Source organism: Pecten maximus, chromosome 3, assembly GCF_902652985.1.
Source record: "Pecten maximus chromosome 3, xPecMax1.1, whole genome shotgun sequence".
Classification (NCBI taxonomy): domain Eukaryota; kingdom Metazoa; phylum Mollusca; class Bivalvia; order Pectinida; family Pectinidae; genus Pecten; species Pecten maximus.
The window spans coordinates 14,311,669-14,337,983 of NC_047017.1; the positions used below are offsets into that span (position 1 = coordinate 14,311,669).

Consider the following 26,315-nt stretch of genomic DNA (forward strand, 5'->3'; position numbering starts at 1 on the left):
AGCGTGTCACTTGTGTCACCACATGCAAAGGGGTAGGGCTGCTATGGAATCGGTATCTGACATTGGGCAGCAATTGAAAACAGCAGTTGGTGTGGACAGAGCAGATATAGTCAGATCTATATTGTCGACATTGCAACAAAGTAATTTTAATGCACATGTCCTTCCAATATTAACATTTACTTACGTTTCCAAAACCTGTTCCTTTTCTGAGGACCCTCCCTGCATATCTATTTTACTGTAGATCATTTTATGTATATTGAATGATATCTCTATTACTGATTGTTGATACAGAGAGTTTAATTCCCTTAAATTGGGATATACATTAATGTACATATTGTGCAACAATACCAGGTAAGAATTCATAAAACCATACTTCTAATGGCCCGTGTTTCCTCTGACCCCGACACCATGTATGAGTGTTTTGGGGTAAATAGAAATCTCGTTTATCCAAGGTGCCGGTAGGTGTTATGTCATGCCCAATTTATTGTGTTTCGGGCTAGCCTGCCTATATAGCTAGACAGTCAGAGGTAGAGAGGCCTAGCTAGGGAGTAAGTGACCGAGCATGGGCAGGATGTTTTTCACTGCTTACAGATGTGCATAGTGCCGTTGACCATTTTAAGTGTATTAAGCTTTAAGAGATTGAGATGCTTCCTTGAAAAGAACCTGTGTTGTACGTGGTTGTCTTTGGGGTGCAAAAACTTTATGAAGGAGGGAGAAGCTATAGTGTAAAAGTGGATAGTATATTATTCGACTTAGCTCAGGCTAGCGGAAAATTACCTTTAGCCTTGATAGCGAGGTGTCGCTAGTTTGAGGTATAGCATGGGCAGGGTATTTCCCTCCTATATATAATTATATCTTGGTTATTTCTCCTTGAAAAACTTAGGACTCAAAATACACACAAAACAAGGGTTGGCATGACTGTCAACATATTGAAATTCCTATGTGAGAGATTGAGATCAATTGTTCAGAATTTTGAATCTCCGGAAAGTACATCTACATTAAACCACATTTTGACAAACTTAATACCTTAAACCAACATAGTTAAAACTTTTTCACTTTAACTACATATGATGTGTTTAGACTTTTAAGCGTGTAAATAATGAAAAACTTTTACTCCAGGTATTTAAAGCTGACAATGCAAGTTAAAAAGCTTTCGTTTGGAAATAAAAATAAAAAATTATTAAATGGTTTGGAGATGTTCCCTGTGACAAACATCTATCTTCCGGTCACCGTTTCCAAGGAAGTGGCAGACATTTTAGTTTAAGTCTGCTTGGATGCTTCCATTGGTACTATATTTGTGAATCTGCTGACCTTGACTTTAACCTACTTTAAAAAAAACTTAAACCTTGCATTGGCCACAGTAAATAATTAACCATATAAGATAGCTCCAGGGCTTTCATGTTTGACATGTGTGTTCTTTGTCTTTCTATTTGTTCTGACAACTGTTATGTATGCATATCCCTAGTACATACTGACTGCCTCTATATCCCTAGTACATACTGACTGCCTCTATATCCCTAGTACATACTGACTGCCTCTATATCCCTAGTACATACTGACTGCCTCTGGGATTTACAGTAATAGGTTGACATTATGGGAATCCTGCTTCATAAATCTCAGGAATATGTAATTGTCATAAGATATTCTATGTTTTACTCAAAACATTTTATGGCTTAATTAAAACTTTATAACAAAGTCTCTTTTAGTGTTGATGCAATTTAGATAATTTTCATTTTTATCCCAATTTTTCTCTCTCCGCGTTGGTTAAAACTATGACAGAACCTACGAAAACATCCAAACACCCAAAAATATCAAAATGTAAAATCATGGTTTTTCAATAATTTTTTATATGTTTTGCTCTTGCGTTGTTGGGTAATAACTATTACAGAATGTTCATCTGTTGCTTTGTGATAGATTGATTTGACTCTTTTCAGATAATAAAGACATACTTCAGAGTGTATTGAGTGAAGTAAATAATGAAGATGGAACCTTACTTCACATGGCTGCCAAGGTATATTATATATATATTATGGCCGCTTATGCTTTAAAATTATTTCATGAAAAATGGCTGTCAAAACCTAAATCATATCAAAAGCAAATAAATAAAATGATTCTAAAATTTATACCAGTAATTACCTGGTTTTACCCAAATATTTTCAACTATATATTGCTATGTTTATGGTTAGATTTTCACAAATTAGGACTTATTCATTATGACTGATAGTGAGACATATATGAATGACAAGTAATTTACATATTTGATTACATTACAGGGTGGTAAGACAGACATAGTACGTGCCCTACTGTCCGCAGGTTCGGACCCTGGCATACACAATGCTCAAGGAAAGACTGCCTTTGACCTCTCGTCAGAGTTCACCCATGTCATCACTGTGTTCAATGAAGAACTTCTGCAGGCTACAGCTCAGTCAAAGTAGGAAAACTGTTAATATGTTTTAATTTCTACACAAACATCTGATTTGATAATATATGTAGTAATGTTACTGCATCTGTTTTATGAGATGTGTAATATCTTCATAAATATCACCATTCCTTATCAATAAGCTGTAGTAAATAACCACCTGATATAGTGTGACTTTATGCTATGTTCCTGTTAAATCATCTTCGCTAGCCAAGGCTTCTGATTACGTTACACTCCACGAACCCTTGGCGGATATAGTCGTGTTCAAACCGTCGCGCCCTGGAATCCCAGGGCATCCAATCAAATCACGTTTTACATTCTGGCTTGGTTTCGCAGTAAACAAAAAATGCGGCACCCAGTACAGAGCTACATTGCCGACTATGTCATGGCATTTTACCTAAATACAAAAATCACAATCTTTGGGGGAACATTCGCAGTGTTTGATCAATTCATATAAGTCATTGATCACATATCTCATCGAAATGACACCAAACCTCGATGTGTGTTTGTAAACATCACCGATGAAGTAAATCGGTAACGCTTGTTTTGATTGGTCGAAAATTTCATGCGTGAAGGGTGGTAATTTCGAATCACCGCTAGAGGGCCAGAACTGACGCCTATATCTGCCAAGGGTTCGTGGAGTGTAACGTAATCAGAAGCCTTGGCTAGCGAAGATGCTGTTAAATAAGCCAAGCTGTAATTTTTGAATGTTTTTTTGTATTGTTAATTTTTTGGCTTCGATATGTCTGTATATGTTGACTAATAGTCTAAATAAATAAAAATATTCTTGATAATTATCAAATAATAAAAATATTACACGTCGCTGTATTACATCATGTGTTGGTATTTCTACACCGTATTATTTACCCTGTTTAGTGTTGGTCGTGTGTGTCAGCTGCTCGCCTCAGGTGTAAATGTCAACCTGTCCGACAGTGCAGAAAGTGGAAACACCCCACTACACTGGGCGGCTAGCTATGGTTCAGCAGAGATGGTCCAGTGCCTTTGTGGTATGTCTGCAAGCACAGAACTGCAGGATTTTACTGACCTATGTCCCTATTTGTTCCTTAAATCATTTTGTTGTTGTATGTATTCTAGGTATTTCTAAGTAATGGCAAATTTCCTTGCTTGATGTTCAATTTCAACAAAATGGATTGAACATCAAGCAAGGCTTATGTGTGCAAGTCCTGCAGCAAGTATCTAATATACCAAATAAAGGGGGATACCTCCAATTTGGTTTTGAACAGTTTAGTTTTGTTGTTTTTTTACTCATAATAATATAACTGATGCATATTTGTTGATACTGATACAGAAAGTGAATTTCAAAATTCATTTTCCCACTCACAAAGATTATCCATTTCTGTAAATATTACAAATTTATCACATTTTATGATAAAACATTTCTGTGTTGATATTTCTGATGATTTTATGACACTAGAGGGTTTCCTTTTTTCCCCCTTTGTAAATCTATCTGTCACATCCAGTTCCACCAAACTCTAGTAATAAAGACCTGGATCAGTTGTACTTATTATGCTTATACTAGTTGTAATTGATTGTGCAGCACGAGGAGCTCTGGTGGACGCAGTGAGTGTGGCAGGCTATACACCTTTACATGATGCGGTGCGGAGAAAAGATCTGGCTGTGGTCCGAGAATTACTGGTATACGGGGCAGATCCAAATACAGAGATAAAAATGGGGTGTGTAACTTACAATGTTATTATGTTGTCCAGCATCAATAGATTTAATTGATAAAAAAAATTGAAATTGCTTTGATGTTCTAGAAAATAAATTCTAAAATTGTTGCATTTATCATTTATTTCATTTTCACATAATTCATGTACCAGTTATTGCAAAATTTAGCTAGGGGTCTAGTTAGATTCTGAATGCTCTTAATTTATTCAAGATTTAATTGTTTTAGATTTGTTCACTTATCAGATTCTGAATGCTCTTAATTTATTCAAGATTTAATTGGTTTAGATTTGTTCACTTATCAGAGGTATTTTGACAGGAAGGATCAAGGTAAAAATGCCATTTCTCTAACAATTGATTCTCCTGAGATTGTGGAGCTGCTGAAGAACCCGCCTCCTGTCGTAGAACCAGAGCAACCCAATACACAACTTCACATAGGTAAAAAGTCAATTAACTTCACATAGGTAAAAAGTCAATTAACTTCACATAGGTAAAAAGTCAATTAACTTCACATAGGTAAAAAGTCAATTAACAGGATCTTTGCTTCAATCACAACCCAAATTCCCCAAGAATTCACAGTCTAAATTTTCGTTTTCTAGTCCTTGTATTTATGTATATGTTTGTTTGACTGAATTTGAAATAAACTAAATTTCTTAATAAAATGTTAAAACTGGTGATCCATGTGTTATACATACTTGTACAATTTCATTTAAGTAAAATAGGACATTCAAATCTACTAATTGATTTCTAAATTGAAACAACCATAATGAGAGAAGATACCATTTGTTTTAGTTACTTGGTGATGAAGTTAACCAATAATAACTTATCTATGTTGTGTGTTGTGTAGAAGATAAGCTGGTTAGGGAGACAAGCAATAAAGACCCAGATCAGACCCCTCCCCTCAACACTCCTAATGGTGTCATCCCAAATGGACCTGAATCTCCACAGCTCAAAACACCAACTTTCATGGTCAGTATATCAACCTTTCTTACAGACTTATGTTATTAATCATAGTATGTATTATATGAATTCACTAGAGTTGTTGTCTTGTAAGGTCAGTGATTGTTTTATTCTATGACCGCCTTATTGTCATAAATTGTTTATTTGAACTTCTGCAAATATATGCTTTAGGTAAATACCAGTTTGTTTTTGGTATCAAATCCGTAAGTGACAGTTAATGGTACATGTATTGTTAAATCATTACATACCTGTTATAAAGATGGTTTTTATATGCAATGTATAGAGAGAAAAATGGAAATTTCTTTTGTTGTATATACAGTATAGTATAAATGTCCTAATTGTTGTTTGACTATAATTGTTAAAAGTAAATAGAAAATAGATGAAGTCATAATAGATAATAGATTAAGAGACCACCTGTCATATGTGACCTTTTTTATTGACTCCCTTGGAAGGTCACATATGACAGGTTTGACTGTATATTTAAAGAGTTAGTAAATAAATTAGCACAAATGGCAATTGCTAAATAAATGTCCTAATTGATGTTTGAGTATAATTGTTAAAAGTAAATAGAAAATAGATTAAGTTATAAAAGATAGATTAAAAGAGTAAGTTAATAAATAAGCACAATTGGCTATTGCTAACCATTTTGGGAGTGACAGTATTTAAGAAAATTTTGCAAAGTGTCTTCAAACTTTCACCAAATAATCTTAGGAGATTGTGTTATAATGATGTAAACTTCCTAACATTTACAGCGGAGTTTGTCCTACAACCAAGATGAGATCCAACAGGTAGTTACAGAGGAGAAGATGGGCTTACTGTGGCCGCAACCACAGCACATCCTTCAGAAGGACGGCAACCCATTCTCTCCACAGAGGCCTAGTGTTCCCGTCTATGTGTCTGCCGGTCCATCACACAGTCAGTACCAAATCTCACACCTCAACACTCCACAGTACGAGTAACACTTTAATATAATAACACTAATTCATAAAGAGCTCATTAGTGATGGGGGAAATATTTAAAAATATAGAAAAAAAAATTATGTATGATTTGAAAGAGAGAAAAAAGTCTTTGTATCTTACTTTCAAATTCCATTTACTGACAGGATCTTTGCTCCCCTTAATAACCTTAACTGTTAAAAGTACATTCAGCAATATTAAACCAAACAGGTCTTTACAACTGAAAAATGTTCAGTTTTATAGGATAAAAAAAGGTCTTAGTATACATACATGATTTGAAAGAAAACAACTTCTTTGTACCTTGCTTTCAATAAACTGGCAGGGGTCTTTGTAATGAAATATTTATTTCTTTGTACCAGGCTGTCGGGAGATTATACAACAGCTGAACGTCCGTAAGGGGATGTTTGAGTTCCTGGGTTACGAACTAGAGGTGGACACTTTTACACCACTCTCAGACACTGGGATCCCGCATATCCTCTGTCACGTCAACAAACGCCTTTGTCCGCTATGGGCCTCTTACAAACTCATCGTGTCCAGTACCCAGGTAACACTTGGCCTTCTGTCATCAAAACACGTACTTATGATATGTGACTAAGTTCTCATTTTACTTTACACTGATTATGTCTTTAGATTATTGTATTTTCCATGTTAGATATGCACTATGTTGAATTTCTGTCCAGTTGGAAGTTTCAATTGTATCATTTGTCAAATTACATGCTGATATATAGATATTCAATGAAAAGGCAGTGCTGTGTGAAATCTAAATTCTTACAAACAAGTTCAGTCCAGGACAGTCACACTATATTTGTCTTGTGAAGTTAATCAGCTATGCAGTTAGTAATCATTTAAGTTAAAATATATTAATAAACTTAAGACACTTTTTTTTTGTTTTTTTTTTTTCATTGTTACTAACTGCATAAAATGCTTCTTGTGCAAAGTCACAAAAGTTGAAGCCCCTGTTCTGTTTAGATAGGTATTACTCCAGTTGTCTTGGAAAATGTGATCAGATTATCTTTAAAGCCATAGAGATAGATGATTTTTATTCCATTAGATATTTGATTTTTATGTTACAGGTGAAGGTGATATTTTTATTCCATTAGATATTTGATTTTTATGTTACAGGTGAAGGTGATATTTTTATTCCATTAGATATTTGACTTTTATGTTACAGGTGAAGGTGATATTTTTATTCCATTAGATATTTGACTTTTATGTTAAGGTGAAGGTGATATTTTTATTCCATTAGATATTTGACTTTTATGTTACAGGTGAAGGTGATTTGTGGAGACCTGAATGCTCTACACAGTGCCATATCGACAGTCTACCAACTGTTTCTACTGTATTTTGATGAAGGCCGTTCTTCTATACCCCCAATATTGGTACAAACAAACATTTATACTTCAACACCATACGAAAGCTGACTGCTATGTTAAACTTTCCATCCATTTGTCTTTCTAAATCATCATACAATGGATTAAATTAATTGTATGGGTGCAAGCCGAAGAATTCACAGTTACAAGATTAAGATTTAGTTGAAAAAGAATTAATTTTAATTGATTGTTTAATTGAATGCTATAAATGGAATAACTTGTGATGCTTTGGTTTCTAAAGAGGTCTCCTAAAATTTTCATTGCAATGCTTATTGCTGACAATTGTAGGTAGACGACTGGCCAGACATATCGTATAGAGGTGTATTATTGGATATCTCCATGGGACGCCTGACAAGCATGGTAAGATATACACTTACCTATCATATAAATATATAATTTTTTATTGATCTGTTTCCCATATACAATCATAGCCTTTTAATGAGGTTGATATATGGTTTTACAATATGAAAAAAAAATGTTTGCCAAGCACTTACTGGAAAATATCCTCCATCTGCTTGACCCATCATTTATTCTGAACATCTTCGTTTTTATCTGCCAAACCATTTGAAGCACATTGAGTGGAACTGGAAAATTCCCACAGTGTTTTGTTATACACTTAATTCATCATCAAACCCTGGTTATGATACCTTTTAAAATGGCACTTTTGTCAGAGAGTGGAGGCATATTTCACTAAATAAAAGGAAATAAAACAGTAAAGTGGGGACATTTTTTACTTCCAGAGATCTAAAAGTATTTGAGTGCGTCAAAATTACCTGGCATTAATGAAATAAAAATTCTTTTCAGGATGTTCTTAAGACCACTATGGAATATTTAGCCTTGCTAAAAATTAACCAGGTAAGAACAAAACTAAGAATGTTGTAGTGTAAGTCAACCCTGCACCAACAATTTTCTTTAAAAACTTCAGAAATTTGAATAAAATATGAAAAAAAAATGTAAGTAGATGCTTCCGAAATCATTTGTGATTGAAATCTTACTGATCAATTTCGAAAACATCAGAAAAGGAAATGCATAATAAGAAAAATTAAGATATATACAGCATTTGAAATCATTTGACAGATCATAAATAGAAATACATTGTACGTATATGGTTAATATAGCATTTCCATTTTTCAGGTTCATCTTTTCTGTAGATTCTCCACTCAAAAGACACCCGCATGGCAGCTGGCATATAGTAAAAGGTACTGGACGAATTGTCAGAAGGGAATATATCACTAGAAATGTGTCAGTGTAGACACCAGGTTTATGTCAGTGTAAAGTACATTAGACACCAGGTTTATGTCAGTGTTAAGAACATTAGACACCAGGTTTATGTCAGTGTAAAGAACATTACATATCAGGTTGATGTCAGTGTAAAGAACATTAGACACCAGGTTTATGTCAGTGTAAAGTACATTAGACACCAGGTTTATGTCAGTGTAAAGAACATTAGACACCAGGTTTATGTCAGTGTAAAGAACATTACACATCAGGTTTATGTCAGTGTAAAGAACATTAGACACCAGGTTTATGTCAGTGTAAAGAACATTAGACACCAGGTTTATGTCAGTGTAAAGTACATTAGACACCAGGTTTATGTCAGTGTAAAGAACATTAGACACCAGGTTTATGTCAGTGTAAAGTACATTAGACACCAGGTTTATGTCAGTGTAAAGTACATTAGACACCAGGTTTATGTCAGTGTAAAGAACATTACACATCAGGTTTATGTCAGTGTAAAGAACATTAGACACCAGGTTTATGTCAGTGTAAAGAACATTAGACACCAGGTTTATGTCAGTGTAAAGAACATTAGACCAGGTTTATGTCAGTGTAAAGAACATTAGACGCCAGGTTTTTTCAGTGTAAAGAACATTACACATCAGGTTTATGTCAGTGTAAAGAACATAAGACACCAGGTTTATGTCAGTGTAAAGAACATTAGACACCAGGTTTATGTCAGTGTAAAGAATATTACACATCAGGTTTATGTCAGTGTAAAGAACATTAGACACCAGGTTTATGTCAGTGTAAAGAACATTAGACATCAGGTTTATGTCAGTGTAAAGAACATTAGACACCAGGTTTATGTCAGTGTAAAGAACATTAGACACCAGGTTTATGTCAGTGTAAAGAACATTACACATCAGGTTTATGTCAGTGTAAAGAACATTAGACACCAGGTTTATGTCAGTGTAAAGAACATAAGACACCAGGTTTATGTCAGTGTAAAGAACATAAGACACCAGGTTTATGTCAGTGTAAAGAACATTAGACACCAGGTTTATGTCAGTGTAAAGTACATTAGACACCAGGTTTATGTCAGTGTAAAGAACATAAGACACCAGGTTTATGTCAGTGTAAAGAACATAAGACATCAGGTTTATGTCAGTGTAAAGAACATTAGACACCAGGTTTATGTCAGTGTAAAGAACATTAGACACCAGGTTTATGTCAGTGTAAAGAACATTAGACACCAGGTTTATGTCAGTGTAAAGAACATTAGACACCAGGTTTATGTCAGTGTAAAGTAAATTAGACACCAGGTTTATGTCAGTGTAAAGAACATTAGACACCAGGTTTATGTCAGTGTAAAGAACATTAGACACCAGGTTTATGTCAGTGTAAAGAACATTAGACACCAGGTTTATGTCAGTGTAAAGAACATAAGACACCAGGTTTATGTCAGTGTAAAGAACATTAGACACCAGGTTTATGTCAGTGTAAAGAACATTAGACACCAGGTTTATGTCAGTGTAAAGTAAATTAGACACCAGGTTTATGTCAGTGTAAAGAACATTAGACACCAGGTTTATGTCAGTGTAAAGTACATTAGACACCAGGTTTATGTCAGTGTAAAGAACATTAGACACCAGGTTTATGTCAGTGTAAAGAACATTACACATCAGGTTTATGTCAGTGTAAAGAACATTAGACACCAGGTTTATGTCAGTGTAAAGAACATTAGACACCAGGTTTATGTCAGTGTAAAGTACATTAGACACCAGGTTTATGTCAGTGTAAAGAACATTAGACACCAGGTTTATGTCAGTGTAAAGTACATTAGACACCAGGTTTATGTCAGTGTAAAGTACATTAGACACCAGGTTTATGTCAGTGTAAAGAACATTACACATCAGGTTTATGTCAGTGTAAAGAACATTAGACACCAGGTTTATGTCAGTGTAAAGAACATTAGACACCAGGTTTATGTCAGTGTAAAGAACATTAGACACCAGGTTTATGTCAGTGTAAAGTACATTAGACACCAGGTTTATGTCAGTGTAAAGAACATTAGACGCCAGGTTTTTTCAGTGTAAAGAACATTACACATCAGGTTTATGTCAGTGTAAAGAACATTAGACACCAGGTTTATGTCAGTGTAAAGAATATTACACATCAGGTTTATGTCAGTGTAAAGAACATTAGACACCAGGTTTATGTCAGTGTAAAGAACATTAGACACCAGGTTTATGTCAGTGTAAAGTACATTAGACACCAGGTTTATGTCAGTGTAAAGAATATAAGACACCAGGTTTATGTCAGTGTAAAGAACATTAGACACCAGGTTTATGTCAGTGTAAAGAACATTAGACACCAGGTTTATGTCAGTGTAAAGAACATTAGACACCAGGTTTATGTCAGTGTAAAGAACATAAGACACCAGGTTTATGTCAGTGTAAAGAACATTAGACGCCAGGTTTTTTCAGTGTAAAGAATATTACACATCAGGTTTATGTCAGTGTAAAGTAAATTAGACACCAGGTTTATGTCAGTGTAAAGTAAATTAGACACCAGGTTTATGTCAGTGTAAAGAACATTAGACACCAGGTTTATGTCAGTGTAAAGAACATTAGACACCAGGTTTATGTCAGTGTAAAGTACATTAGACACCAGGTTTATGTCAGTGTAAAGAACATTAGACACCAGGTTTATGTCAGTGTAAAGAACATTAGACACCAGGTTTATGTCAGTGTAAAGAACATTAGACGCCAGGTTTTTTCAGTGTAAAGAATATTACACATCAGGTTTATGTCAGTGTAAAGTAAATTAGACACCAGGTTTATGTCAGTGTAAAGAACATTAGACACCAGGTTTATGTCAGTATAAAGAATATTACACATCAGGTTTATGTCGGTGTAAAGAACATTACATATCAGGTTTATGTCAGTGTAAAGAACATTAGACACCAGGTTTATGTCAGTGTAAAGAACATTAGACACCAGGTTTATGTCAGTGTAAAGAACATTAGACACCAGGTTTATGTCAGTGTAAAGAACATTACATATCAGGTTTATGTCAGTGTAAAGAACAAAGAACATTAGACACCAGGTTTATGTCAGTGTAAAGAACATTAGACACCAGGTTTATGTCAGTGTAAAGAACATTACACATCAGGTTTATGTCAGTGTAAAGAACATTAGACAACAGGTTTATGTCAGTATAAAGAATATTACACATCAGGTTTATGTCAGTGTAAAGAACATTAGACACCAGGTTTATGTCAGTGTAAAGAACATTAGACACCAGGTTTATGTCAGTATAAAGAATATTACACATCAGGTTTATGTCGGTGTAAAGAACATTAGACATCAGGTTTATGTCAGTGTAAAGAACATTAGACACCAGGTTTATGTCAGTATAAAGAATATTACACATCAGGTTTATGTCGGTGTAAAGAACATTACATATCAGGTTTATGTCAGTGTAAAGAACATTAGACACCAGGTTTATGTCAGTGTAAAGAACATTAGACACCAGGTTTATGTCAGTGTAAAGAATATTACACATCCGGTTAATGTCAGTATACCGTACTTTGGGATGTTTTGACGTTTTTTGCTCAAAAAAGGGTGGTAAAATATTGGTGCATCAAATTTTGGCGTTAACCATCATGTGTGTTAAATTTTGGCACTTACCTGTAGTTATGTAACTGATATGTTTGTTCATTATGCTACGAAAGTCTACATATTTAGAAGCAATGTCGCGTGGACACGTACAAAGGGATTAAAAGCTCCGTGGCTAAGTGACAGGATTCGATCACCTACCTGAGATATAGCCTTTGTCTGAATAGGTATTTTCTGAGAGCACATCAGTATAAGCCTTTTGTATTTCGTCTCACCTGGTTGCACAGGAAAACAGTCTTCGCTTTGTAAGTTACACAAGTTAATCGATTGATCGAGACACGACTTGCCCTTGAACACAGCTAATACAACAATCAATATGAAAACAACGTGAATGAAATTTATGACACATTTAGATGAAAACATACCTTTATTGACACGTTTTTATCAAAAACCAATATTCCAACACACATCAACACAGATCGCGGAAGCTAGTATTGGATTAGCTGCGATAACGTAGCTCTGGACGACGGACAGACAATTTCTGACAGATGGTCGTCGTCAGAGCAGTGTAGGCAGGGTATGAATATTAATTCTAGTATTGAATATGTAGTAAATGAACGGAAAGACGGTTGCTATAATCCGGATATTGTTCCGACAATTTTTTTCGTGAAATTTTGGTGTTTAATTTTGGCTCATTCACCCCAGGCTCCAAATAAACCAAAGTATAACCACATTCAAAATATCCCAAAGTACTGTAGAGAATATTATAATCACCAGATTTATGTCAGTATAGAGAATATTATACATCAAGTTTATATGTCAGTATAAGAACATTATACATCAGGTTTATGTCAGTATAAAGAATAAACAGCGGGTTTATGTCCGTATAAAGAATATTATAATCACTGGATTTATGTCAGTATATAGAATATTATAATCACCAAGATTATGTCAGTATAAAGAACATTATATATCAGGTTTATGTCAGTATAAAGAATATAACAGCAAGTTTATGTCAGTATCAAGAAAACCACACACCAGGATTGTGTCAGTATAATGATATTTTTGTATAGAGTATCTTTATACACCAGGGATATGTCGATATATAGAATTATAAAATATAAAGATTTAATCTTAAGTATGTCTGTATCACTGATTAATATTGGTTGTACATTATAAAAGCTAAGTATTCAGTTTTCAATTTGATGTTTACCTTAAAGATGTCATGAGTACCTTATTGCATATATTACTTATATTTACCTACTTACAGTGCTTTGTTGGGGTTTGAGAACCACTGTACTGCCCTCGGTATCCAGGTTATACCTATCCTAGAGGTGGCGCCACTTGTCCAGTTTGAGGACATAGAAGAGTTGTATGATGTTTTCCAGGATTTCCTCTCCTGTTTTCCTGATTCACAGTATGTATAATATAGACCTTCACTTTCCAAGTTAGGGGATATTTGTTTGTCTATATTATATAAAATAAAATATTTCTTTAAAAATCCGGATGGTGTCATCCCGTCTAAGTTTTATTGGTTATTCTGGCCTGATAAAGGGAGATAATGCTCTAGAATATAAACATAGCATAGATCCATATTTGTGTCTACTTGTTATTTTTACCATTATGTCCATTTTCCCCAATATACCTGTTGCTGCGCATTTTTTCCCAGAAGTGATTTATTGTGGATTCCTGAGGTCATGTAGATATTTTAATGGAATAGCCTTTATGTGTTTTTTAGTGTGTATTTTAACTTTTTGATTGAGAGAAATGAAAATTTCAAATATGTAGAAAGTTACAAGTGATCTTTGATTTCCAAACTGAATGAAATAGAAATGAAAAATACCAAAAGTCAACTTTGAAAGGAACAAACAAGCAATGAAATTAGTTCCAGCCCCTATTTTTTTGATGACCAGGTTTGTGAGTCTGGGGCCGCGTCTGAGTAGCTTTGTGCTGGACACAGACGAAGGCCAACTGGACATGACGGACTGTGTGAAGATGTTACCTCTGGGACAACACCACACGATACAGCTGTGTGGCTACCCTCTACACGAACTTAGTACCGACCTGTTACAACAATTACCGCCAAGTGTTGTCATCAATGAGTACGGAATACAGGTTAGTCATGTAGTTAGGTCGCCGAGGGGTCATTTTGATAATTTAAGTAATCTGTGTTTATGTAGCGATTATATATTAGAGTATGCTTGAAGCGCTAAAGTCTTGATCTTTACTCATGCAGAGTATAATGTCAGGGGGATAAACTGCAAATGCTTTTCAAAAAGTGGTTAACTAAAAGTTCTCTTTGTGAATATTTGAATTCACAATTTAGAGAATAAGACTATAGCATTTCAACACTGATATTAATTGTGTATAGAAATACTGTCTTCGTATGACAATAAGCCCATCTAGATACCCCATATCAAATACAGTTCAGTAGGAATGCTAACAAAATGTAATGTATTATCCTACTGTAACCCCATCCTTACTTTGAGCCAATGCTTATTTGTTTGCCTCCTGGGCTCATCAATACAAAATAAATAGTATAGGGGTAATATTTGTGGATAAATAACCGTCACAATTGAGTTTCCTATTGAATTAACACAAGTCTCCTGCCTTAACAAAGCAGCAGACATTATATGTGAACTCTCATTCTGCTCTCAACTTTCGAGTGACCATCTTGTGTGAGTCACTTTTTCGACAGCAGGTACATTAAACTGAGGTAAGAGAGGCTTGTCTGGCGAAGGTTGCTGACATGCGCGATATTCCTCAAACAGGTTTTTGCTATAGAATCTTTGCGGACTGTAAGGTTACCAGGACTCCACCATATGATCACATGAGGTGCATTAACTTGAATTAGATTCTCCAACTCCTGGACAGATTTAGTTCTTATTTTTACTATCAGATCATCACGTAATCATCCATATCAAAGGTTGAAGGTCAAAGGTCACACATTTCAGAGAGGATGGAGGGAGGAGTTCCAATATTCTTTGTCCAGTGAAGCTAACTGGATCGATGTAGGAAAATAATAGCATTATGGCTCAGATGGTAAAGTTTTGTACATGTATATGATTAAATGATAACATTGACTCGCTTCCCAATATGCTTGAAAAAGACAGAATAAATCCTAGCGATATGAAGCTATTTACTTGAAAACCTGACACAAGGATAGGAGGTCAGGGTCTAGTATTCCTTTTAAAAGCAACAGTCACCCTGCTATCAACCTATTTGTGACCATTGTCAATGGTGACTTGTCTGACAGCAGGTACATTAAACTGAGGTAAGAGAGGCTTGTCTGGCGAAGGTTGCTGACATGCGCGATATTCCTCAAACAGCAAAATTTAGTATGTAAAGGGTATATTATTTATTGCATTTTTAATTTGCCAGCAAAATATAGAAATCTATCAACGGCAAACTATTCAATATCCTCTATATCCTTGTTGTGAAATGTAAATAACCATTGATCACATCAAATACAAAACTAAACAACAATATGTTGTATTGTTTGTTTTCAGGCTGACTATGATTTCAGAAGATTCTGTCGACCGCTGTCTGATCTAGGGTAAGATTGTTTAGTTCAGATTTAAATATTCTGTAATTTGTTTTCTTTCCAAGAATAATAATAATAAAAGAAGTTCAAAATATCAACACATTTGAATTAGCTTGAATTCTATTACTATACTGTATACTACGGTTTTATAGAGGAATAAACAGAATAAGAGATACCAGATAAACATACTATATGTTGCATCATGATACAATTTGTATGATATAACACACACTTTCTCCTTGCAGTATCAATTTCTGTGTGTGCCCTGGCACTGCTTCATGGAACAGGTAAAAATTACTCAATACATTTGTATTTCCGCTCAATTACCAGTACAGGCCAGCAATAAAAAAGAAAATAACATGTTTTTGTTGATTTTGATTGCAAACTACATGTGCCATTTTTATATCATTTACATTTTTTTATTCTAATCAAATCATAATTTGTTATAAATAAATGTATATCCTGAACATTTAAGCAAAGGATGTTTTAAAAAATGTCTGGAGGAAAATGATGTGAAAAATTAGTTTTACATTGCTTTAAATTGATGATTGTTATCCTTTAATGATATACCAGGTAAAACAATGTTGTCCACAGCTTTATTTACCTGTGTACATCACTGTTCTGTAACATTATACATCTTCCTGTAGTTTCTCTGGGTGTCCTGAAGCAGCAGTGAACAATATCTACAGAGCTGCCAAATGTGCTGTCAATCAAGGTGCCATCGGCATGGTAACATGCAATTGGTCAGGAAAGGGTCACTTGACTCACCAGCCATTTTCCTGGCCAGGCTTTCTCCTTGGGGCTGGGCTAGGCTGGAATTCAAGCTGTCATCAGGTAGGTTGTGTAACCTAGGGCTGGGCTAGGCTGGAACTCCAGTTGTCCTGGAACTCAAGCTGTCATCAGGTAGGTTGTGTAGCCTAGGGTCTGGGCTAGGCTGGAACTCCAGCTGTCATTGGGTAGGTTGTGTAACCTAGGGGCTGGCTGGGCTAGGCTATAACTCCAGTTGTCATCAGGTAGGTTGTGTAACCTAGGGTCTGGGCTAGGCTGGAACTCCAACTGTCATTGGGTAGGTTGTGTAACCTAGGGTCTAGGCTAGGCTGGAACTCCAACTGTCATCAGGTAGGTTGTGTAACCTAGGGGCTGGCTGGGCTAGGCTGGAACTCCAGTTGTCATCAGGTAGGTTGTGTAACCTAGGGCTGGCTGGGCTAGGCTGGAACTCCTGTTATCATCAGGTAGGTTGTGTAACCTAGGGGCTGGGCTAGGCTGGAACTCCAGCTGTCATCAGGTAGGTTGTGTATCCTAGGGGCTGGCTGGGCTAGGATGGAACTCCAGCTGTCATCAGGTAGGTTGTGTAACCTAGGGGCTCGCTGGGCTAGGCTGGAATTAAAGCTGTCATCAGGTAGGTTGTGTAACCTAGGGTCTGGGCTAGACTTGAACTCCAGCTGTCATTGGGTAGGTTGTGTAACCTAGGGGCTGGGCTAGGATGGAACTCCAGCTGTCATTGGGTAGGTTGTGTAACCTAAGGGCTGGGCTAGGATGGAACTCCAGCTGTCATTGGGTAGGTTGTGTAACCTAGGGGATGGCTGGGCTAGGCTGGAACTCCAGCTGTCATCAGGTAGGTTGTGTAACCTAGGGTCTGGGCTAGGCTGGAACTCCAGCTGTCATCAGGTAGGTTGTGTAACCTCGGGGCTGGGCTAGGCTGGAACTCCAGCTGTCATTGGGTAGGTTGTGTAACCTAGGGGCTGGCTGGGCTAGGCTGGAACTCCTGCTGTCATCAGGTAGGTTGTGTAACCTAGGGGCTGGCTGGGCTGGAATTAAAGCTGTCATCAGGTAGGTTGTGTCTAGGGGCTGGCTGGGCTAGGCTGGAACTCAAGCTGTCATCAGGTAGGCTGTGTAACCTAGGGCTGGGCTAGGCTGGAATTAAAGCTGTCATCAGGTAGGTTGTGTAACCTAGGGTCTAGGCTAGGCTGGAACTCCTGCTGTCATCAGGTAGGTTGTGTAACCTAGGGTCTAGGCTAGGCTGGAACTCCTGCTGTCATCAGGTAGGTTGTGTAACCTAGGAGCTGGGCTAGGCTGGAACTCCAGCTGTCATCAGGTAGGTTGTGTAACCTAGGGTCTGGGCTAGGATGGAACTCCAGCTGTCATTGGGTAGGTTGTGTAACCTAGGGGCTGGGCTAGGATGGAACTCCAGCTGTCATTGGGTAGGTTGTGTAACCTTAAGGGCTGGGCTAGGATGGAACTCCAGCTGTCATTGGGTAGGTTGTGTAACCTAGGGGATGGCTGGGCTAGGCTGGAACTCCAGCTGTCATCAGGTAGGTTGTGTAACCTAGGGGATGGGCTAGGCTGGAACTCCAGCTGTCATCAGGTAGGTTGTGTAACCTCGGGGCTGGGCTAGGCTGGAACTCCAGCTGTCATTGGGTAGGTTGTGTAACCTAGGGGCTGGCTGGGCTAGGCTGGAACTCCTGCTGTCATCAGGTAGGTTGTGTAACCTAGGGGCTGGCTGGGCTGGAATTAAAGCTGTCATCAGGTAGGTTGTGTCTAAGGGCTGGCTGGGCTAGGCTGGAACTCAAGCTGTCATCAGGTAGGCTGTGTAACCTAGGGCTGGGCTAGGCTGGAATTAAAGCTGTCATCAGGTAGGTTGTGTAACCTAGGGTCTAGGCTAGGCTGGAACTCCTGCTGTCATCAGGTAGGTTGTGTAACCTAGGGGCTGGGCTAGGCTGGAACTCCAGCTGTCATCAGGTAGGTTGTGTAACCTAGGGTCTGGGCTAGGCTGGAATTAAAGCTGTCATCAGGTAGGTTGTGTAACCTAGGGTCTAGGCTAGGCTGGAACTCCAACTGTCATCAGGTAGGTTGTGTAACCTAGGGGCTGGGCTAGGCTGGAACTCCAGCTGTCATCAGGTAGGTTGTGTAACCTAGAGGCTGGGCTAGGCTATAACTCCAGCTGTCATCAGGTAGGTTGTGTAACCTAGGGGCTGGCTGGGCTAGACTGGAACTCCAGCTGTCATTGGGTAGGTTGTGTAACCTAGGGTCTAGGCTAGACTGGAACTCCAGCTGTCATTGGGTAGGTTGTGTAACCTAGGGGCTGGCTGGGCTAGGCTGGAACTCAAGCTGTCATCAGGTAGGCTGTGTAACCTAGGACTGGGCTAGGCTGTAACTCCAGCTGTCATTGGGTAGGTTGTGTAACCTAGGGGCTGGCTGGGCTAGGCTGGAACTCAAGCTGTCATCAGGTAGGCTGTGTAACCTAGGGCTGGGCTAGGCTGGAATTTAAGCTGTCATCAGGTAGGTTGTGTAACCTAGGGTCTGGGCTAGACTGGAACTCCAGCTGTCATTGGGTAGGTTGTGTAACCTAGGGGCTGGCTGGGCTAGGCTGGAACTCCAGCTGTCATCAGGTAGGTTGTGTAACCTAGGGGCTGGCTGGGCTAGGCTGGAACTCCAGCTGTCATTGGGTAGGTTGTGTAACCTTGGGGCTGGGCTAGGCTGGAACTCCAGTTGTCATTGGGTAGGTTGTGTAACCTAGGGGCTGGCTGGGCTAGGCTGGAACTCCAGCTGTCATCAGGTAGGTTGTGTAACCTAGGGGCTGGCTGGGCTAGGCTGGAACTCAAGCTGTCATCAGGTAGGCTGTGTAACCTAGGGCTGGGCTAGGCTGGAATTCAAGCTGTCATCAGGTAGGTTGTGTAACCTTGAGGCTGGCTGGGCTAGGCTGGAACTCAAGCTGTCATCAGGTGGGTTGTGTAACCTAGGGGCTGGCTGGGCTAGGCTGGAACTCCAGCTGTCATTGGGTAGGTTGTGTAACCTCGGGGCTGGGCTAGGCTGGAACTCCTGCTGTCATCAGGTAGGTTGTGTAACCTAGGGGCTGGGCTAGGCTGGAACTCCAACTGTCATTGGGTAGGTTGTGTAACCTCAAGTCATTATAGTATGGAAAATGTGTGATAATCTTGATGAATGTATTTGATATATGCCTATTTGGAGACAGATTGTTTACTGGAAAAATTGACTTGGCACTTTTGAGCAATATCTAAATTACACCTAATTCCAGGCTAACTCTAACTGAGACAGCCAATTATCTCAGAAAAATTATATAAGTATGATTGTACATATTGTTTACAGAATATCACTTATTAGAAAATTAAACATCTTTAAAGTGTATGTTTAATCACCATGTATTTCCATAGGTTTGAGTGATATGTAAAGTAGGTGCTTAAAAATCGTCAATCAGTTTATTATTGAAAAGAAATACAAAATAAACTATAACCTGTGGATTCAATAGCCATCACATCAATGTAATGTTCTCTTTATTAATTTGCAGGATTACCTGTACAGCAATTTGTCCGAGTTAATGAATCGTTACGTGTTCAGAGATGTCAAGTCTGTAGTGGGTCATGTCATAGTGGAGCTTGGTCGAGCAGAAACCTACCTCATACGCTGTGCCCGTGGACAGTCAGGTACGTAGAGCATTGATTAGGCAGCTGACTTTCATGGTCTCACAGTTCAAATGTGTTACAAAATATTTTTATTAAACAGTCCAATTCTTCTCAATAACCAAAACGCTCAGGGTTTATTGGGCCAATAGCATGCTTGACTCAGAGTCTATAAAATTTATTCAAATTTACAACTTTGACCTACTCTCTTGGTCATAGATGTCAAATGGTATTTGGTCAGCATTATGCTGGGACAAAGGGTTTTCATGTATGCCCAAGAAAATAACCCTGACCTATTTTCAAGGTCATAGGGGTCAAAGTCTTCAATAATTTCTCATGAACAACAAGAAGTCTATCAATGATAATATATTGGTCATTTAAGATACTGGAAAGAAGGGCTGTTTGTTATGGATCTTCATCAATGACCTCAATTAAGTCAAAAGTACAAAACTGTTTCAGTAGTCTTCTCTGCAGAGATCAATTTGAACTCATCTTATTTTTCATAGATATATATTTCATGAAGTAAAATTCAATTTTGATTTCTATTCAGGTAACGACTGTCAAAGACTGCCAGATGACCAGGGTTCCACCATGTTCCAGTTCCTCCTGGGTCCAGACTCTGTACCACTTGAACATATCACTATGGATGCCATACAGGTACTAAACCATGAATATAACATGGAGTGCTTAAATCGATGAAAAATATAAATTTACTTCAACATACAGTGGAACTTCGTTAACTCGAACTCGGAAAACTCGAATACCCCGCTTAACTCGAAGTACCTCGTCAGTCCCGGCCGAATTCTCTCTTTATCTTAGTAAAGAAAACTCGGAAAACTCAAAAAAAAAAACTCCGATAATATGAAGTGAAAATTTGGTCCCAACAATAAAAATCCTCTTTGAAATGATCAAATAATTCGAAGTATAATTTTCGTGTCCAACAACGATCGATGGTAAACGCCGACATTTTTTAACAGCGAAATTCCGTTTGTAATACTGAATATATCGCCACTACAAACCTACATGCTATCATAAGTGTTTCATAAATTCATTAAAGAAATTGTCGGTGGAATCTTATAACAACAACTCTTGGTGATAAAAAATACTGCTTTACTTACATCAAGGCGGTCGCCGATGATAGTACACACGATAGTCAACAACTCATCTACCCGTTCACTCAAGCGGAACTAATCTCTGACACACCGTAGATCTACTCGGCTGTTGTTTTTACAGGTGTAGAAATGAAATAGTCACCGTTGCGTATTAAATCTTTAAACTGCTGAAACAATAGCGTAATTACCGCCGAGGTGTTCTGAGTACAACTGTAACGGTCAGTGCTGTCTATTAAATTGGATAAAACGCCAACTCAGTTGCAGTAACATTTTATACGCACATGCGCAGCCCAACTTCCGGTGCTAATACATATGTCCAATATAAGGTAATGGTTCTGTTACATTTTACATACAATCTGTGTTAAACTTAAACGGTTATTTGATTTGACATGAATAAATTGTTATTCTATCGAATTCCGTTTTATCGTTATTTCTTTTGCAAACATGACTTGCACATCAGATCGTTATTGAAGTGATTAAGTGAAAGAAACTTTATCGTGACTGTATATCGGCAACACTACACCAAACTACAAGTGACAGAACGAAACATTACATATATATTTACATGTATTGACCAGTCTTCACACTAAACTGATGAGCGACAGAGCGGAGTTATAATGATTATATTTAAATGTTGACAAACTTGACCAAACTTTTCACCAAAAATGATAACTCGCTTAATTCGAACACTCGGAAAACTCGAAGTTTTTCTGTGGTTCCGTCGACTTCGAGTTAACGAAGTTCCAATGTACTAGTTTAAACCCTAATTCAGTCTTAATCAATGGCATTCAAATTTGAATTTAATGCTGGACAGATATGAAAAAAGTCTGAAAAGTTTTAATTCTTTATTTATTTTACCAGTATTATAGATTTGATATTTCTTAACATAATGCTATCTAGAAGTGTTACATCAATCTAATTCAGTGATCTCTGGAGACCAGGGACCTAGTTCTTTATGCCTACATGCTTTAACAATGTTGTACTTTGTTGTACACGCTTTGATGATGTTGTACTTGTTTTTAACAGACAACACGCTTTAATTGTTGTACTTGTTTTTAACAGACAACACACTTTAATGATGTTGTACTTCTTTTTAACAGAGGACAATGAAGCATGTGAAGCGCTGTCACACAGAGCTAGAAAACACAGACATGCATTGTACCTGTAATGATCTCATTCTGGCCGAACTCCAGCTCACCTGTGACCTCATGATGTTTGGCACTAGGTAAGTATTACAGTCTCAAACTGAATACATTTTAATCACACTGGTAACATTATAGTATAAGCATTCCTATGGCCTTCTTTATTTTCCAGATACCATAGATTTAATTTCTGCCACTTCACATAGTATCAATTTATTTTAAGGTTTGCTTTACCATTTCATTATGAGCAATTATTAGTTCCCTACAAGTGGAACAGTGTGTCTGTCTGTCTGTCCGCCTGTCCACTCAGTTTTCCTCATTTTTCTCAGCAATGCTTCAAGGTATGTTAGTGAAATTTGATATGTAACTGAAGTGTGAGTAACTACAGATCAAGTTCAAGTTTCAGGGTTTTTGGGTCAAGGTCAATGTTACTATTTTTAGCAGGGGCCGGTAGGGGATATAGATTTCTTTAGCAATACCCAGCATGCTTGTTTTATGTATTTCCCTCACTAAATTGCCATGTGCTTTTATAATGCTATAATTTTGATGGGTAAATGCATGTGTACGATTGTATTTACTCTTGATTTTACTGTCAAAATCTGTTTCGATATTGCTGTTTATATTTATATCGGAATAAACACTTTCTAGGTTATATTTGAAAGGTATTATTAACATTTCACATTTTCAATAATGTACCCTCTGTTCCCGCAGGATTTGTCGAGCGTTAATTTTGTCAGGACGAAACCCTGCAGGTCATAATGGGTTTCCTGTTGTCAACTTCGGGATCAGTAATCTACCAGCTACAGCTAAGACGGACCTTGCCAACAGGTATGTAGGGAGTTCACTCCTGAATATTTCCCTCTTGTATTATAGACTGGTAACATGTATTCTTATATAATGTGCTAGTGTTATTATAATCAAGAGAAAAATAATATCCCTATCACTATATCACCCAGCCCTCAGACTGGTTGAAATATTAAAGTGCTATTATAATGGAAATAAATTTTGAATTTGACTGCTGACTTTTCGCTTTTGTTCCATCAACAAATTTGATTAGTCAGACAATATTCTGGGCTATTTCAGTAAAATATATATCCAAAGGGAGGAACCCAGATATAGAGAAATCACATTGTATATGTATGTTGGGTGGAGGAGAAATTGCAACCTATTATCTGGTACTATTTGAATTAAATAACTTGCATAGGTTTGACAAATTTGGCATTCTCCAGGGTAGGTACTTGACTGGAATTGCCCTCAGTCATCAGACATTTTATAAAACTCGTGAAGACAGTTATTAATCACTGTTTGTGTTAAAGATAAACATCTTTCAATATGCTATTAATACTAGATAAATCTCGTTCTGAACTCCACCTATCTTCCATATGGAAAGCATTGCAAAGGATTAAGGGATGTTGTTAAATTTGGAGGAGATACATAATATACAGAGCTATATCATGTGGAATGTTGATATAAAACAAGTTCAATAATTTGATATGCCATGAACCTTATAGCCAGGAGTGTAAGGTGCTGTTACTCACAACTATATATGTGAGAATATAAGTAAAAGCTCAACATATACTTTCTATAGAAGAGAGATGAATTTCAAGTGTTATATAATGAACAAATTAACTTAATAACTGTTAATGACACTGTCAAAATGTTCAAGTATGTTGCAGAATTTAAGATTATTTGGATGGACTTTCTGTTCTCACCTGTTTAAATGTTAAAGCTTTTCCAAATTTGTAATTTAGGTTGCTGGAGATGTTGGAACGATACAAGACTGTATGGAATGGGCGTTACTTAGAACAGATCGGACGACAGGAGTCCCTAAACACTCTGCACACACTTCTAAAAACATTCCTACCTGACCAGGAGACAGCTGAACTCCTACAAGCCAAGGATTGATGACCCCATAGCCTTATTCCTAGATACACATCGTCATATCTTCTTGATTGAATCACTCCTAGATACCAGAAAAGATGTTGCGGACCGAATAACAAAGTCTAAAATTGGACTGGGTTATGTGATGTCAAATTCTAGATCTGTAAGGTCTTTAATGCTGAAGATTTCAGCTGTTTGACAAATAAAGAGAGGATCATAAAAAAAAACTATTTGGCCAAAAAAGAATAGTTACTTGGTTCTCAGGCCCTTCCTCATCTACTTTGATGTAAAAAAAAAAAAAAAAAAAACCTGCATCATTAACAAAACTATCTCCTGTAATATCCATTATATTTAACCATAAAATTAGAGGATGTGTTGGTTAATGTGAAACAAAGACAAAGAACCATCATGACAAATCATTGTTTCCCACATTTTGAAGCAGCTAGATTATATAAAAAATGGATATTGATTTGTTTGAAAAATAAGAATATAAAGAATGAATTCCCTCCCTCATCTCTTTTTAGAAAAGTTAGGCCCAAGAACTAAGTCATTAATTTAATTAGCCTATATATCTAATATGTGTAAACCACTAACAATAGATCCAAGTTTATGAAGAATAACTATTAAAATAAATGATTAATTTATTGGGATTTATTTAACATTTGACATTTGATAAACCATTCCATCTAAATCTCTTGTTAAATATCTATTAGGAAGGTTCACAATTCTTGAGAAAAAAATATTTTAGCTTATTGCTGGATAGGTCAAACCTGAAAAAAAAAAAATAATAAAAACCCTACAAGAATGATGTCTTCAAAGGAAGTTAGATCTTATGCATTACTTAGCTATTTGTTTTTTACAATTCCAGTCATAAATCTATCGACACATTATAATTGATAGCACAAATCAAGTTGTACGGTATTGTGTGTGTGGATACATTTAAAGTGGTCAAGGCATAGAACCAAATACATATATTCAGATTAATTGATTACCGTAATAAAAAAAAGTGCAATAGTATAGATCTGGCCCAGTTGTTCTAAAGGTGATTTAGGCAAATCACAGATTAACAATTTCAAAATTCTGATAAAATCATTCCTGGTAAAACTAACTTGATGGAATATATATTATGAAACTATACAGCCCGTCAGTCTCTTCCTATATATAGCTACTTGCCTATTTTAAGGAATATACATGCTCAGGCTTTGAAGTAAAAGGAGAACTGAAATTTTCCCCATTTAAGTGATTAAGCTAAATCACCTTTTGGACAACAGGGCCTGGAATTCAAAGACCATACATGACAACATTTAAAATTTGACAATACAATTGCTTAAAAATGGATCATAGATCTTAAAACATGTTTTAAGTCTTATTTATGTGAATTTTACAAAATTGTGCATGATGGTTCTAAGTACATCCACAACAAACCAGGTGAGAAAATTAATTTTAAATCATTTGTAACTAAGGACATGCAATAATCAATTTAGCAGACTGGAATTATTGGCTAACACATATATGTCAACTTATAAATTTCGACAACAGGTGTGTGTCAGATAAATGTAGGATCTATTTATAGATACATGTCCAATGCTACAATATGCTTCTTGTGATCACTCAAATAATACTCACAATAACCTAGGTCTTTTTAAATAACTTCTGTTTTTGAAAATAATATCTTTGTTGTCAATTTGTTTTAACTATTTACTGTTAGATATTCATAATTTGTAATTCAATTGTTTTATTGTTCCTCTTGAAATAGTCTTATTTTCTAGTACAAGGATGTCACAACAGTAGAGAATACTAAGTCACAATGGTTGGTGGACTACATATTATTTTAATATGCTGTTCAATATTTTATGTAATACATGTATATATTTACATATATTACCACGTAATGCTAAAATCTAGATTACTGCTGCCAGATCGGGGAAATTCTAAAATTAATCATTTGAATTGGTCTATGTCCTCAGCTCTTTAGTCCAAGGACAT

At 36.7% G+C, this 26,315-nt stretch overlaps 1 protein-coding gene across 1 annotated transcript; it reads left to right on the forward strand.

The window, feature by feature from the left end:
- Positions 1–15: 15 nt before the first annotated feature.
- LOC117323293 lies at positions 16–25,102 on the forward strand. The gene is made up of 23 exons (XM_033878427.1): positions 16–140; positions 1,935–2,011; positions 2,274–2,431; positions 3,296–3,426; positions 3,978–4,113; positions 4,425–4,543; positions 4,953–5,074; positions 5,818–5,980; positions 6,381–6,565; positions 7,290–7,400; positions 7,680–7,751; positions 8,196–8,246; positions 8,526–8,590; positions 13,503–13,649; positions 14,146–14,347; positions 15,742–15,788; positions 16,022–16,063; positions 16,424–16,610; positions 20,083–20,218; positions 20,745–20,851; positions 22,407–22,531; positions 23,160–23,276; positions 24,200–25,102. The coding sequence occupies exons 1-23, from the start codon at positions 23–25 to the stop codon at positions 24,351–24,353; spliced, it is 2,772 nt and encodes a 923-aa protein (XP_033734318.1). The 5' UTR covers positions 16–22; the 3' UTR covers positions 24,354–25,102.
- The last annotated feature ends 1,213 nt before the right edge of the window (positions 25,103–26,315 follow it).

Coding starts and splice junctions, on each gene's coding strand:
- LOC117323293 (XM_033878427.1), top strand. CDS start 23: ATGCAAAGGGGTAGGGCTGCTATGGAATCGGTATCTGACATTGGGCAG. Junction 2,012..2,273: donor TACTTCACATGGCTGCCAAG/GTATATTATATA, acceptor ATTACATTACAG/GGTGGTAAGACAGACATAGT. Junction 16,611..20,082: donor GGAATTCAAGCTGTCATCAG/GTAGGTTGTGTA, acceptor ATTAATTTGCAG/GATTACCTGTACAGCAATTT.